At 35.4% G+C, this 17,683-nt stretch overlaps 1 protein-coding gene across 1 annotated transcript in view; it reads right to left on the bottom strand.

Annotated features, from left to right (window-relative positions):
• The window catches only part of CCT7 (chaperonin containing TCP1 subunit 7), a 154,516-nt gene that overhangs the window by 92,237 nt on the left and 44,596 nt on the right, over window positions 1-17,683 (bottom strand). The window contains exons 5-6 of the mRNA XM_090397352.1: window positions 9,255-9,307; window positions 1,899-2,070 (exon numbers count right to left, since the gene is read on the bottom strand). Coding sequence (XP_090253478.1) covers window positions 1,899-2,070; window positions 9,255-9,307 — 225 coding nt within the window. The remainder of the gene's footprint in view (window positions 1-1,898; window positions 2,071-9,254; window positions 9,308-17,683) is intronic.

Below are 17,683 nucleotides of genomic sequence, written 5' to 3'. Positions count from 1 at the left end.
TATTATTAATGGAAATTAATTAAAATTTTATTATAATTATGTGTGTGTTTGTGAAAGAGTGAATATACACAAGTCAACTTATGTTGTGTGGTGAATATATGAGGGTGGTCTGAAATGTTCTCAGCCTCGACCATAAATGGCAACATTATCAAGTTGGTACATCTGTCCATGTGAAATTTCATGGTCTATCTATCAAGTAGTTTGTATTATGTAGCTGACTGAAGCAAAAGTGTTGTCTGTATCCCTTGAAATGGATAAAATTGAGTATCACATGATTATAAAATTCTTTGTAAAAGAAGGTTTAACACCAAAAGAAATTCATCGAAGTTCATCAAAGTTTATGGGCACTCTTCTCCTTCGTTTTCGACAATTAAGAAATCGGCTGCCGAGTTTAAACGTGGCTGTACCAGCCTTGATGATGATCCATGTGAAGGATGTCCAAAAAGTGTAACACCACCAGAAATTATTGATCAAGTGCATGACATGGTGTTGGATGACTGGCGAGTCAAAGTGTGTGAAATTGCTGAGCCTATAGGCATTTCAAAAGAACGTGTAGGATATAATTTGCACGAAGAATTGCATATGAAAAAGCATTGAGCAAGATGGGTGCCACACTTGCTCACAGCAGATCAAAAATGTACTCGCATGAAAATCTATGAACAGTGCTTGGAGCATTTTAACAATAATAAAACTGATTTTGTATGTTGATTTATTACTATGGATGAGATTTGGATTTACCATAATACACCAGAATTCAAACAGCAGTCAAAGCAGTGGAGAGAATCCACTGTTCCATCAGCAGGAAAGGTCACGGCATCGGTGTTTTGGGATGCTAAAGGCATTATGTTTATTAATTATCATGAAACGGGTAAAACAATAACTGGGGAATATTATTCCTATCTCTTAACCAGACTAGATGAAAAAATTCATGAGAAAAGACCGGTTTGCAGAAGGAAAAAAATCATCTTTCATCAGGAAAATGCACCTGTCCACAAATGTGTTTGCACTATGAATTGTTGGAACATCCACTCTATTCCTCAGATTTGGCTAACTCTGACTTCTGTCTCTCCCCAAAACTAAACCTCTTCCTCGTTGATCAGTATTTTTCTTCAAATCAAGAGGTGATTGCAACTGTAGAGGAGTATTTTGCAGATCTTACTGAGAACCACTACAGGAATGGGATAATGGCGCTGGAATAAATGTATTAGTCTTAAGGTAGATTATATTGAAAACTACAAATAAATTTGAAATTATAAATTCGTTTTTTCATTGTTAGGCCGAGAAATTTTCAGACCACACTCGTACGTAGCACATAATGGTTAAGCTACAGTGATGATTACACTTTTATCTAGTATTCCTTTTTGAGTAGTTAGTGGTTAGTTCGTTTGTCTTGGAAATGGGTCGAGGTTGTCCTCTGTATTTTCCCCTCACAAACATAAAACTGTCATCAACACATTTAGTAGTAATCATCTGTACTATAAAGATTGGTATTAATGTGGGTATTTGTGAGTTTAAGCTACTACTATCCTAGATGGACAGCCAGTGTTCTGGAAGAAGACCAATAATAACAATCAGGTCCACAACCAGTTTTAAGAGAATATGGTTGTCAATCCTTATTGAAATATGCACAAATATATATTTCTGTAGCAACATGATTAATGCAAATATCTGATAAGAAAGACAAAACACATATGAGGGTAAGAAAAATTTTTGCTTTAATAATGCTATATTTCAATTCATAAGTCAATGTCTGTTCAAAAGCAAGCATTCTTTGAAAACACATTCTTTGTTACACAGTGCTTATATATCCAATGAAATATTAATTAAAAAAAAACAAAAACAAAAACAAAATTAAAAAAAAAAAAAAAAAAAACATAACTACTTAAGAATTCATTTACCTCTAATGCTCCACCCTGAACTTTTTTAATGCCAATCATATTCAACGGAAGTAAGACATCTAACTGCATAACTGCATCAACAGCCATTTTTGCAAAAAATTGCTTCTGAGCTGCTATTAACTTGGAACTTAGGGTAGTCATTGCACATTTTTCCAAAATAATTCGATGCTCACTGAAATAAATAAAAGAAATCATTATTCTTTCTGAAAAATGTTTCTCAATTAATGAATTTATTAATAAGCTTGATTCTGATTTGTTTCCTGTTCTGTTTTGTATGCAGTAAGATTTAGAAAAGTTTTTGTTTTAACTCAAAAAAAAATGTAGTAGTAAAAATTGTCACCTGACAATTTTTACTACTATATTTCCAATAAACAGATTTCAATTCAACTTATGCTTTCCTGCCTGCTTACACTGAATTAGCATACAAACTGAACTAAAGAAAGAATATTTAACTGAAAGGATATTTATTTGGCTTAACACATACAGTCCAGTCAAAATATTACAACAACCATTCTAATAGTTTGTATGCCCACCTTCTTGCCAAATCAAAGGGTATTGTTGCTAGCAACTATACTGCAGAAGCATCCATGTGATTTTGTAAATATTCTTGGTATATTAAAAAAGCATCCTTCAGAAGTAAGATTTTAATAAATTAGTAGTCTAATTTTTTGGAAAGGCAGAGTTGGACACAGGAAGTTAAAGAGGCAGTGAAGGAAAAGAAGGAAACATATAACGAAAGTTACTGGTGAATAAGTCAGCTAAATATTGTGTAAAACTGTATTGGGAAGACATAGAAACATAGAAAATAGATATCACAAAAGTAGTAAAATATTCTGGAGGCTGTTGAAAAAGCTCAGAAATGGAGGAAAGAGTACTGTTAAAAGAATCAGAGATGATAAAGGTAACATGAAAACTGGAGGAAAAAAGATATCCTTGATGTATGGAGCAATTACTTAGAAAAATTGCTAAATGAAACAAGCAGTGACTGCATAGTGATAAAAAACACTAAACAGGCAATCAGGAACTTCAAGTAGGAAAAGCCATCAAAAGCCTAAAATGTGGAAAGGCAGCAGGAGTAGATGATATTCAACCATAAATGCTCAAGTATGGAGATATAAAAGTCTTGCAGTGGCTTCACTGCATAGTTCAGAAGGCCTGGACAGTGACGAATTCCAGATGATTGGAGTAGAGCTCTCACAGTACCCATATATAAAAGGGAAATAAAACTGAATATGAGAATTACAGAGGTATTTCCCTCTGTAATTAAGATTTTCACTTTACAATAAATAGTTGAGAAATCTTGAGAATATAACAAAGATCTGTATTTAAGTTTTGTAGACCTGCAAATAGCATATGACAAGGTGCCAAGAGAAACGCTACAGTTATATGGTGTCAATGGGACATTATATCAAACAATACTTACTCTTTATTTGAGTTGCAAGTCAGCAGTTTGAATCGATAGAAGTACAGGGAGATGGTTTGATGTTAAATCTGGTGCCAGACAAGTATGTACATTATCCCCTCTGTTAATGAGGAGATCATGTACATAATGAAGAAGGAAAAAAAACATGAAATGGATTAATGTCAATAGAAGTGCCTTAAAAGTCAAAATATGAAAATAATGGAGCCATAGCAAATATGGAAATAATTTGGAGGGAAGCTGCTGATAGGAAGCCTGTAATAATGTAAACGCAATCATGTAACATCATAGTATTTGCACAACTCTTGAAGATACATGTCAGGAATTTGATGTGAATAATGATGGAGGTGCAGTAATAAATGTGATTGCGTGTATTTGAAAGCAAATACAGCTATTCTATTTTAAAACCTGAAAAACGTGAGTTGACATACTACTAAAAATAAAAGCAAAAGGTTAAATTACTTGATGTTTAATGGTAAACTTTTAACCTAAGTGTCAGCCATCTTTAGTACAGAAATGGAACATCAAAATACACGAATAACAGAAAGATTTTAAAAAGTGCCACCAAAAGTTACAGCAAGGTAACAAAACAGTCAACAAATTCCTAATTATATATATGTACATATATATAAAACATAAATACATAATAAAATCAACAAATCAGATCTACTAAGTTTGAACAATGAAGTTTCACACGTTTCCTTATAATGGCAGAAAAATTCCCACCTTTCTCTCATCACCAAAGAACGAGTATCCACCACTTAGTTTTTTAGGTATGCACAAAATTCCTTGCTTTTTTTTTTTGGCTTGTCTTATGACAATCTGGAAGATCTCCCTTTACCTATTGTGAAGATGTTGAAAGTGTTATACCACCTTACCCCAGTCCTGAAGATACTTTCAGGTGCAAACTTTGTTTGCTCACACTTGGATAAAGGATTAAACTAAATTTATTATACCTATTGTGAAGAACATGAGTCTGACATCAAGTATCATGAATTTTGCTGAACATGCCATCTCCATGAAGCATAATCCTAAGGAATAACACTAAAATCTTGCATAAGAGCAGATTTCTTTTATGTGACTCCCAGCCAGAAAGGGTTTTTTTTTTTTTGCAATAAACCTACAGTACATTCTTACTGTGGGTGGGCTAAGGATCCCCCCCCCTATTTCTCCCATTAACATCGAACTTTTTGAAGTCCCCTCCCACAGGCATCCAATAAGTGGGCAGTGGTCTCGCACTGAAGAAATTCATCTCCAACCTAAAGACAGTCACAAAAATCAATGCCCATGGAAGCATCCAAAAGCACAGCCTATTTGTTGGAGAGCAGATAAACTAACAATTCGGTCAAGCAGGCTAGAATTTCTTCATAAGGAAACATGAATCATCATCGTCATCATCAAATTCCTGCCATGTACCCTCAAGGGGTGTACAGGATATGACAGTACTACATGAAAAATTTACACCATTACTAACTTCCTATCTATAATTTTCCTCCAAATCAGTCTGTTACTTGTCAAGACTCCAACATTTTCAGATCTTATATTTCTATCGTCTAATGCACTTTGTACCGTATCAATCCACCTATATCTTGGTCTTCCTCTGGGTCGTTTTCCTGCCAACCTGGCAGAGAACACTTGTTTTGCTAATCTTTCCTCTCCCATTCTATTTAAGTGACCATACCACCTGAGATTAGCTCTGCTAACACATTCCTGGATGCTGACAATGTCAAGTTCTTTCCTAATATCCTAATTTTTAATATGATATTGCCATTGATACCATCTGTTCACGCCTCTAATCTTTCTCAGGACTCTCATATCTGCGGTCTCTAGTCTTTGGTCAAATGTTTTACTTCTGACCCAGCTCTCAGATCCATAAGTTAAAACTAGTTTGAACACTGTCTTGTATACAGCTAATTTAGTGTTCCGACTAATTTCTCTCATATTCAATATGAATTTATTCAACTAATTTCCCACCATACCAGCTTTGCTGATTCTGTTGTCTATTTCTATATTTAATTTACCATCTTCAGTAAAAATCGTGCCTAAGTAACTGAAATGTTTTACTTGTTCCACAGGTTCTCCATTCACAACACAGTTGACATTTTCAACGATTCTGCCTATTTTCATTGTCTTTGTCTTTTTATTGCTGACCTTCATACCATATCTATTACAACAGCTATTCAATTTAGTCAGAGAATCTTGCAGACTTGTAGCGGATTTATTTAGAAGTATAACATCATCCGTATAAAGCAAAGAGCTGACATTAACATCTCCAATTTTGATATCAGGTTTAATACCACTTTCCTTCATAATGTGATCCATATAGATAATGAATAACAGAGGGGATAATGTACATCCTTGTCTCACACCAGATTTAACATTAAACCATCTTCCTGTACTTCCTTCAATTCTAACTGCTGACTTACAACTCAAATAAAGACTAAGTATTGCTTGATATAATGCCCCATTGACACCATATAATTGCAGTGTATTGAATAGCTTCTCTCTTGGCACCTTGTCATATGCCTTTTCCAAATCGACAAAACTTAAATACATATCTTTGTTATATTCCCATGCTTTCTCAACTATTTGTCGTAAAGTGAAGATCTGATCCTGACAGCCTCTATTTGGCCTGAATCCAGCTTGTTCTTCACCAAGCTTTTCTTCCACAATTCTTCTCAACTGTTTCTCAAGTATGCTTGCATAGATCTTGCCAGGAACACCCAGTAGGGAAATACCTCTGTAATTCTCACATTCAGTTTTATTTCTGTTTTTATATATGGGTACTATGAGAGCTCTACTCCAATCATCAGGAATTCGTCCCTCAGTCCAGGCTTTCTGAACTATGCAGTGCAGCCACTGTAAGACTTTTATACCACCATACTTCAGCATTTCTGGTTGAATATCATCTACTCCTGCTGCCTTTCCACATTTCAAGCCTTTGATGGCTTTTTCTACTTCAAGTATGGATATGTATTCCTGACTGCATGCCTGCTCAGTGTTTTTTATCACTGTGCTGTCATCACTTCTTGTTTCATTTAGCAGTTTTTCAAAGTAATTACTCCATACTTCAAGGATATCTTTTTCTCCTGTTTTCATGTCACCTTTATCATCTCTAACTCCTTTTACAGTACTCTTTCCTCCATTCCTAAGCTTCTTCAACAACCTCCAGAATATTTTGCCACCTTCTTGATATTTATTTTCTATATTCTTGCCAAAGTCCTCCCATGACTTTTGTTTAGCTTTCTTACATTTGTCTCTGTATTCTGTAAGAGGAAAAGCTGACTTATTTGCCAGGAACTTTTGATATGCTTTCTTTTTTTCCTTCACTGCCTCTTTAACTTCCTGTGTCCACCAGGGAGTTCTGATTATCCTTGCACACAACCTCACCACATGCCTCTCTGGCAGAATCAATCAATGTTTTCTTCAGAGTTTGCCACTGAATCTCCAAGGTTTGATTCCTGTTCTCAAACTCTTTCATTTTCTTTTCAATAATCTTTCTGTATTTTAGTCTGTAGTTCACATCTGAGAGCTGCTCAACTTTTATTCGCTTCAAAACTTTCTTATATGTTATTATTTTCAATATGAAATTCAATTTTATCATGCTCAAGACTAAATAGTGATCACTTCCAATTTCAAATCCTCTGTACACTCTGGTGTCCTGCACCAGGGAGAAAACATCACTATCAACAATAACATAGTCAATGAGACTTTTCTTATTCCCAGCCTCTTCTCTCCATGTGAATTTGCGCACATTTTTATGTTGGAACATGGTGTTAGTAATAACCAGTCCATGTCCTGAGCAGAAATCCAACAGATATTTGCCATTATTATTAGCTTTGCTCTTTTCTCCAAATTTTCCCAAAATATTCCTGTATGTCTCACAATCATTTCCTACTCTGCTATGTCTAACCTTAAAGAGATCTGATAGGTTGTTTATCACAAAGCATATCGAAAGTTATTGGCAAGTAATTCAGCTTGTGCCCTTAGGGAATACAGATAAAAATGTAAGAAAGCAAAGCAGTGTGTAAAATTTGCAAAACAAAAGCAATGGAAGAATTTGGTAAGAACATAGAAAATAAATATCAAGAACAAATTAAAATATTCTGGAGGATATTGAAAATGCTCAGAAATGGACGAAAGAGTACTGTAAAAGGAGTTAGAGATGATAAAGGGGACATGAAAACAGGATAACAAGCAGGTGACAGAATGGTGGTAGAAAACACTCCTCAGGAATGTCATCTGGAATACATATCTGTATTTGAAGTAGAAAAAGCTATCACAAACCTGCAATGTTTCAAGTGGCTGAAGTAGATATATTCAACTAGAAATGCTAAAATATGGAGGCATAAAAGTTTTACAGTGGCTACACTGCATAATTCAGAAAGCCTGGTCAGAGGGTTGAGTTCCAGATGACTGGAGCAGAGCGTTGATAGCACCCATCTATAAAAAAGGGAATAAAGCTGAATGTGAGAATTACAGAGGAATTTCTCTACTGAGTGTTCCTGATAAGATTTATGCCAGTATTCTCAAGAAATGGCTAAAAAAAATTGTGGACGGGAAGTTTGGAAAGAACAAGCTGGGTTCATGCCAAACAGAGGTTGTAAGGATCAGAGTTTCACTTTAAGACAAATAGTTGAGAAATCGTGGGAATATAACACAGTTCTGTATTTAAGTTTTGTAGATTTGTCAAGGTGCCAAGAGAATTCGAAATGCTTCAGTTATATGGTGTAAATGGAACATTTACACCATATAACATATACAGCAATACATAGCTGTCAATATCAACAAAGCTGGTATGGTTGGATGTCAACCGAATAAATTTATATGGAATAAGAGAGAAATTAGTCAAAACATTAAATTAGCAGTATACAAGACAATGTTCAAGACAATTCTAACTTACTGATCTGAGAGCTGGGTTAGAAATCAAACACTTGACCAAAGACCACAGATATGAGTCCTGAGAAAGATTAGGGGCATGAACAGATGGTATGAATGGCAATATCATATTAAAAACAAGGATATTAGGAAATAACTTGAACATTATTAGCTTCCAGAATGTTAGCAGTACTAATTAAAGATGGTATGGCCACTTAAATAGAATGTGTGAGTGAGAGAGAGCAGAAAGATTAGCTAAAGATGAGTTCTTTGACAAGCACAATGGCAGGAAAAAGACCCAGAGGAAGACCAAGATGTAAGTGGATTGATATAGTAAAAATGCCTTAGAAGAGAGAAATATAAGATCTGATAATATTGGCTTGTTGACAGAAAACAGTCTAATTTGGAGAAAAATCATTGATAGGAAGTTTGTAATGATGTAACGTTTCATGTAGTACCATCATATGATTCAGAAAGGAAAGGGAGATGTAACAGGACTAATGGATAAAATACTAAATAATTTTGATCTCCCAGCAAATAAGCTAATATAAGGATACTTAAATAAAAGAGCCAATAGGCTCCACTTTGGTGATGTGATATCACCTTAAATTAAGGGGATATTAAATCCCACATTATTTCAAAGCTGAATAAGAATCTCAAAGATCGGAATCAAAGAGTTTCATGCCGAATATAGTAAACTATAAAAGTTTCGGCTGATTGTAGTGTAAGCTAAAGCACGTAATTCAACACTAAGAACAGTGATCAGAACTTTACCCACCTTTGCTGCAAGTTGCCTTAGTGTTGAACTACGTGCTTTAGCTTACGCTACAATCCGCCGCAACTTTTATAGTTTACTATATTCGGCATGAAACACGTTGATTCCAATCTTTGAGTTTCTTATTCGGCTTTGAAATAATGTGGAATTTAATATCCCCTTAATTTAAATAATATAAGGATATTTCAGTTTCATGTTGTAAAAATAAACTGGCTAATTTATCCCTCTTAATTTTTTATGCATGCATAATGCAGACATAGCCAAAATAATTGCTTCAACTTACACAGGATCATCCTTTTTTATTTTCACAGCAACACTATTAATCTTCTCAATGGCCTATAAACAAAAAAATGTCACTTTTTTAATAATTATACAATCATTCACACTGTTTAGTAATAAATTTAAATAAAAATGTTTGATGCATTATGTAAACTGATGATTTTTTCTTTCTTCAAAATGTTAATTTTCAAGGTAATCTGAGAGAATCAAACAATAGGTTTCTCTTTTTAATGACAAAATTTTAGGTCCACATGGTTAGCTAAGTGGCTATGCACCTCACAACCATATGCCTGGGAAAGGAGTGTCGTGGGTTCGATTCCCGTCGCTGACATGAGGGGGCTTAAGGATTTTCTCAGCCATAGCCAAGTTAGCTGGTCTTGGGCATGGACAGTAGGGTTTCTCTCTCCAGTTTATCTGGGGTTTTTCATCCTGCAAAGCAGGCAAACTGGCCTTGAGAACTCAACACCATGACGGATATAGGATACACCGGGGCATAGGGCTGACCACCTTATCCTGAGAATGGTTGAGGTCCAATGATTAATAAATACTTGACACAGCAAGGTAAAAGAGGGATAAGGAAGATGAGATTTACATCTATAACAAAACTCCTAACTATAATGAAGTAAAACACAATCAGCGATAAATCAATCAGAGAAGAACTTTTCTACCTTGATTGGTTTTTTGAAGATCGAAAGAAAATGGACTTGACCAAACAGTTCTTACCCATTGTTTGAGCAGCCACTTAAACAATTTTAAAGATCAAACCCATTTTCTTTTAGCTGAAAAGGAATAACTTTAACAATTTGAGAAACAAAAATGTCATTTTAACCTGGATGTACATCAAGTGGATGATGAGATGTGGTGTTCTTATTACTTCTAATATACATATTTCTGTTGCAAAACATATCTAAATTGGTTGGCATTTCATAAACTTTTGAAGCACTCCCCTGTTATTATATCATCCAACTCTTTGGAAAAAGAGATTCTGGAGTAATGCAAATAAATTTTAGTGTTCTGCCACCAAATGAAATCATTACAGTTCAATACTATACAGATATCTAGAATTCAATCATCAAATTCCTGTGCTATAAATAAATTAAAGATGCCAAGAAATTATAATCTTGGTTTCATCCTTTATCCAAGTGTAAGTAAACAAATTTTGCATGTGAAGTAACTACATGACTGGGCTACTTGTATATAGAAGCTAATGACTTCACATCAATTGCCTTAGTATCCCATAATGCAAGACACTAGCCTCTATATACAAGTAGCCCAGTCGTTAAGTTACTTCACGTGCCAACTGTTTGCTTACACTTGGATACAGAATGAAACCAAGAATATAATCTCTTGACATCTTTAATTTATAATATAACCAAGTAAAACAAAAACTTTCAACATCTATCTCTAATCTACAATATTTTTGTAATAAGGTGTGACACCTTTTGATTACTTGTATATGGGAAATATATGAATTCTGTATGACTTTAACCTTGGTAACTCTTCTGGGTCACTTACACTGATGAGGTGCTTGTCATTGGTTTGCTTACTTCCTGGGGAGTAGAGGTTCCACCTGGTAGTGAGTTTTGCCTGTCACAGGGAGGAATTAATGCTGAGTTCCTTGTCCTGGAGTGATTCAGTTCAGGAGTAATGAGTTTAGAAGTGATCCTTTTAGGTCACTCAGAGTTTTTGGAGAAGTATTCCTGCACTTAAACATACCTCAATGAAGGCTGAAACCAGTCTGGGTAGTGGCCCTTCTATAATACATAACATTATACATGTCCATTAAGATACAGTGGTGCCTTGCAATTTGACAGTTGAATTTCGCAGGCTGACGCATGGGCGTGCATGGAATTGTGTGATGTCATTTGCCATTCCCTGTTGGGCTGCATGGTGTTTGTGCTAATTTCAATTCTGCATTTTTCAGAAAGTAAAAATTTATGCATCTGCAGTCATTATTATTTTTTTGAGTGAAATTTAAGAATGGGTCCAAAGAGAAGTGAACAGAGGAATAATTCAGGAAAGAAGCACACTTGGTTGAGCATAGAGAAGAGAAAGAAATTGTAGATAAAGTGCAGAAAGGTAAAACAATTACAGATGTAGCTCAAGAGTATGGCATTCCTAGGTCAACTGTGGCAACAGAGAGAGAGAGAGATTATGAATACTAGGGTCTGTTGGTGTAATGAAGATTTCTGACAAGAATAGATCTTCAATCAATGAAGGGAGATCCAGTAACTCAGGTAATGATCTGTGAGAAGGCTAGGTTAATTTTTGAAGAATTGCAGAAGAAAACTCCAGGATGTACCTCAGATCAAACTGAGGAATTCAAAGCAAGTCGAGGCTGGTTTCACAGATTCCAAGGTAGAACAGGCATCCATAGTGTTCTCAGACAGGGGGAAGATGCTAGTGCAGATAAAGAGGCTGCAGAAAAGTTTGTGAAAAAATTTTAAGATTTAATCAGGAAGGAAGCCTATCGGCTACAGCAAATTTTTAACGTGGATGAAACTGGGCCATTTTGGAAGCGCTTGCCAAATCAAACTTACATCATGCTTCACTTCTTGCATGATGTAAATTTGATTTGGCAAGCCCAGGACATGAGCCTATGAAAGATAGGCTTACCTTGTTATTGGCAGCAAATGCAAGATGAGACTTTAAACTAAAGACAATTCTGGTCTACCACTCAGAAAATCCTCGGTGCTTTGGGAAGAAAATCATTAAGTCCAAACTGCCAGTGATGTGGAAATCCAGTGCAAAAGCCTAGGTAGACCAGCAAGTTTTCAAAGATTGGATTTTTGAGGTGTTTGCCCCGAGGGTGAAGAAGTTGCTCACTGACAATGATTTGCCTTTGAAAGGACTGCTGATCCTTGACAATGCTAGTGTCCACCCTCAAGACTTAGAGGACATTCTTGAAATTGACTTTATCAAAGTCCAGTTCTTGCCTCCAAACACGACATCACTGATCCAACCCATAGATCAAGAAGTGATCGAGTGTTTTTTAAAAAAGTTTAATACCAAGCTTTGTTCTCGCAGCTTTTAAATGCGACTCATTCTTCTGATAAGACACTGAAAGACCATGTTCAACATTCTTCATGCCATTTCCTTTATTAAAACTGCCTGGGATGGAGTGACACAGAGAACCATTCATGCATCGTGGAAAAAACTCGTTCCTAATTTTTCTCAGGATGACCACTGTGCAGATCAAGCAGCTGAAGAATCAGAAGCAGTTGCAGTCATGCGAGAGATCATTTCGATGGTGGAGAATCTCGACATAGAAGAGATAGATGAGGCTGATGTAGAAGAGCTTGTGGAGGATCACGATGACGAACTGACTGTGGAATAACTCAGAGCACCCAGTGAACAGCAAACAAAGGAGAGAGAGAATGAGGAATTTCACCTGAAGAAGAGGATGCAGGGAAAAAGGGCCGATGCCACCAGCTGCCATTAAAGAAGTTTTATTTCACTGGGAGAAGGTGCAGTCTGTGTTTGGAACGGCACCCCAACACTGCTGATGTGAGCAGAATGACAGACTTGTTCAACAACACCATCATGCATCACTTCAAACGAATTAATCTATTTTCCCTAGACTTATATGGGAAATATTGTCCCGCAATTCGACATTAGTTCGTCGACGGATTAGTGTCGAATTTCGAGGCACCACGCTATCTGTCTTGCATTAGGGCAGTGCTTCCCAAACTTCTGGATGTCAGGGCCCCCTTTGCAAAAATTAAAATATTTCATGGCTCCCCTCGAAAAAAAAATCATACTAGAGAGATATATTATTATAATATTTATTGTATTTATATTCAATACAAAACATACAGTGAATATTGCAAAAATCAAATGCATATATTACATTTTTTGCCTCTTACCATTTGGTTCTGAAGATGATGGGCTGTTCTGGTAAAATATGAAATACTGTCCTTTTTTTGAGTCTGTTTCTGCTTCTTCTGATTGTTTGCAGAATTTTTTTATATTTTTTTTTATCAGCCACTTATCCATCTCAGGGTTAAATTTTTTAACGTAGAATAGATCAAATAATATCACCACTTACTGATACTGGCACACCACAGACTGATATCATGAAATTAGTGAATATTACCTGAATAAGGGAATCCCTGGACCAGGAATATTTTTCTCTTTTGTGACTTTTCTCCCTTTACGGTAATTAAGCCTAACACGAAACAGACAGCAAAGGCAGGTTATTAAAACGTGCATATGATTGGTGCGGTATTACAAAAGATCACGCAACCGAAAGATAAAAGCATAATTGAGTTGAAATGCTAACTCTCTTCAACTGAATTCCATATGTGAAACTGCCATAACATTATCATCATCATCATCATCATCATCATCAAATTCCTGCCATGTACCCTCACAAGGGGTGTACAGGATATGATAGTACTACATGAAAAAAATTACATCATTATTAATTTCCTATCTACAATTTTCCTCCAAATCAGTCTGTTACTTGTCAAGCCTCCAACATTATCAGATCTTATATTTCTATCGTCTAAAGCACTTTGTACCATATCAATCCACCTATATCTTGGTCTTCCTCTGGGTCATTTTGCTGCTAACCTGGCAGAGAACACTTGTTTTGCTAATCTTTCCTCACACTGCCATAACATTCATTATATATATATATAACTTAGTTTTAACACTTTTACGAATTTTAACACGTTTGGTTGAATTTTATTGTTGCCTTGGGAAATCGAACTCACACACATCTAATTAATAACAATAGTTTTTTGTTAGATACTGTGTTTGCCATGCAACATATGGTTTTGTTTCAGTCTATACAGCATAGTTTCTGTAAGAGGGGACATGTGATTCATTAATTAGTGTGTTTTTATCCCAGTTGTCTCTAATTGCACTATTTGTTGAGAAATATATTACACAGACTCCTCATACCTTATTCACTGGCATAATAAAAGTACTTGTTTTTATTGCCTCTGCAGTATAGTGGCTGTTAGGGAAAGCATGTTGTTTACCACTGCAAGCAAGTTACTATCTCCCCACATGAACTTGTTTAAGCTTTTTTTCATGTGAAGCATATGCAAAACTTTTATTGGTAACAGAAAACTAGCTCAGATGACAGTGATAATATAAAACGAGTTTTGATATGTATATAAAGTCAATATCAACAGTCCCTGATTACGAACACGTGATGAAAGGGACAAGAAGATTTGGAGCTTCCCTGGAGAGCATTCAAAGTAAATACAATTAACCACTGCTTTGAAATGAAACATATGAATAAGTAATATTTATTAATATTCATTAAGCGCCGAAATACGCAGGAAGCAAAGTTTGTGAACCAACACCAATGTGTGAATTTTTCCATTAAAATATAAAAAATAACAAAAAAGAAATAATAAATAATAAAAGTTAAATACGTTTCTTTTAAAATAAAAAATATCTACTTAGTCTTAAAACATTTTAAATTTGTTTTCGTTATTTCACGCCTCTCCTGAACAAAACCTACGGCCCACAGTTTGGGAAGTGCTGCATTAGGGGATACTAAGACAATTGATATTAAGTCATTAGCCTCTATATACAAATAGCCCATTCATGAAGTTACTTCACATGCAGCTTGAGAAGCAATGTTTTCTTCGGGAGGTTTGTCACTGAATCTCCAAGGTTTGGTTCTTGTTTTCAAAAACTCTTTCATTTTTTGATTGAATAATGTTTGTGCATTTCCATCTGCAGCTCACCCCTGAAAGATGTTCAGCTTGGATTCATTTTAAAACTTTCTTGCACACTCTTCTTTTCAATATGAAATTCAATTTTATCTCCTGCTCAAAGCTGATGTTGATCACTTCCAATTTCAAATCTTCTGCATACTCTTGTGTTCTGAACAAGTGGGAAAACATTGAGATCAACAATAACATAACCAATGAGATTCTATATTCGTTTTGACCATCAATTGAATGCAAGAAAAGAACATAAACTGGGTTGTCTATTAGCCGAAACGTTTCGTCAACTTGGCTTTGTCAGGGTGTACAAAAACGATACAAAACAACTTAAACAGTCACTGAAGGTTATTTATGCAAGTTATTTCTTGCATCTTCTCTCCACATGAATCTGTGACCATTTTTATGATGGAACATGGTGATTAGTAATAACTAGTCCATACCCAGACAAGAAATCCAGCAGGTACGTACTGAAATTATTTGCTATTATTTCTACACATTTCTATATGTCTGGTAATCATTTCTCACTCTGACGTTTAGGTCTCCAACAAGGACTACCATTTCCTTTTTTTTTTGCACTGAATTTTTTCTATTTAGTGCATAGAAAAATTGTTCCACTTCTTTCTTAGTAGAATTAACCTTCTGTGAATCAGACACAAATAAGTTTCACTGTCCAGTTTCTCATTCTGATATTTGCCCACATTACTCTACTCGATACTGCCTACCATTCAAGAAGAATATTCTCATATTTAGTATTGAATATTATAAGTTATTCTTTTTCCCTTTACTGAAGTTAATAAGTTCAAGTAAAAATAGGTGAGATCTTAGAAAGATCTCACCTATTTTTGTCCCTCCCTTGTTTCATGTCGACTTGGTAATTATCCAATTCTTCTGTTAGTTTCATTTCTTTTCCATTGATGCTGCTTATGTTGAAGGTGCCAATCTTGAACGTTGCTGATGTTGAGTTGGGCTATGTTCCAGTAGCTGACTTTTCGATGTTCACTCTAGTTCTCTGATGAAAACAACAGGGACTTTTAACTATCGACACCCCAGTGACATCTTATTTCAACAAGAGAGAGAGAGAGAGAATGCAAGAGAAGAAACACAACCGTCCAAACTTCCAGTAGCTCAGAGAATATTCAATCAACAAAAACAATTCCACAGGATACAACGAATAAGAGTTCTTACACAATTTAATGGGGTGCTTAAGAGTCAAGGCTGTATTAACTGAGAGGAGACATCCACATAGCCTTTTAAGGAATGCAGAGAACCAATCAGGGCTTCTGACCTAATGTCCAATCCTCACCTTTCGTCGTGCACCCTGTTAGGTATCTACCTGAATACTGAACGAACGAGGATGGTTTGGCAATTTGGGATTTAGCAGACCAAATTGTATTCTTATTGGCTTAAAACACAAACAAAGTGATGGTACAACATGATAGAATTTCATGCCGGATGGAGTGTCGCCTGGTTAAACAAGGCTCCCGTTGTTTTCACCAAGGAACCAGGGCAACCAGCAAAAAGTCAGCTACTGGAACAAATCCTGAAACACACCCCAATTCAACATCACCAGAGTTTAAGATCGGTACTATCAACATAAGAAGCCTGAATGGCAAAGAAATGGAGCTAGCTGGGGAACTGAATAAATACCAGATCGGCATAATAGGGGTAACGGAAACAAAAAAAAAAAAAAAAGACAAAAACTGGTGAGATCTTTCTGAGCAATAAATACAAAATGTTATATTCAGGCCAGAGACTAGAATCTCAGATATGAGAGTCTTGAGAAAGATTAGGGGCATGAACAGATGGTATAAATGGCAATATCATATTAAAAACGAAGATATTAGGAAAGAACTTGACACTGTTAGCATCCAGCAATATATTAGCAGAGCTAATCTCAGGTGGTATGGTCACTTAAACAGAAATGAAGAGGAAAGATTAAGCAAAACAAGTTTTCTCTGTTAGGTTGGCAGGAAAAAGACCAAGGATGACCAAGATATAGGTGGATTGATACAGTAAAAGTTACCTTAGAAGACAGAAATATAACATCTGATAATATTGAAGTCTTTACAGATAACATATTGATTTGGAGGAAAATTGTTGATAGGAAGTTAGTAATGATGTAAGTTCTTCATGCAGTACTATCATAATATCGTGTACACCCCTTTAGGATACATGTTAGGAATTTGATGATGATGATGAGTTTAATGCATGTAACTATATTAAATTAAATTATCAGTGACTAATGACAGTCACTTTTGCTCTCTTAAAAACAAAAACTTAAGTGCTTTAAAAGTAGCAGCACATCAATTTCCTAACACAGACTATGTTCATGCATTTTATTTCTTGATTAATTTTACAGAATATCTTTATCAATATTATTGCACCATGTTGTGTCTCCCTTTGTGCTATCTGCCTCACCCACCAAGAAAGAATGCTAATGAATAACAGCCAGAAATTTATCCAAATAAAATAAATGGATTTGGCTATATTTCTTGAGGATGTAGAAATGATGGAGAGGACAACATGCTTGGTTATTAATTTGTGTGTTACAAAGTTTAACTGATAGGCAGAAAAAGATGGGATATAAAGAAACATGCAAGTTATTATGAATGGGATTTTCTGGAGGGATGGTAAAGCAAACTTTTAGTACATGACTGGGCAGAAAGAAGCAAAATGTTACCCTTATATAAAAGTGTGATTAGTAAAGGGTGTTAAGGATTACATTTTTTCTTAATGAGCAGTA

Source organism: Typopeltis vanoorti, chromosome 9, assembly GCF_054136105.1.
Source record: "Typopeltis vanoorti isolate ZY-2024b chromosome 9, IOZ_Tvanoo_1.0, whole genome shotgun sequence".
Classification (NCBI taxonomy): domain Eukaryota; kingdom Metazoa; phylum Arthropoda; class Arachnida; order Uropygi; family Thelyphonidae; genus Typopeltis; species Typopeltis vanoorti.
The sequence above is the reverse complement of the archived record's forward strand: the minus strand, read 5'-3'. Positions and strand labels throughout refer to the sequence as shown.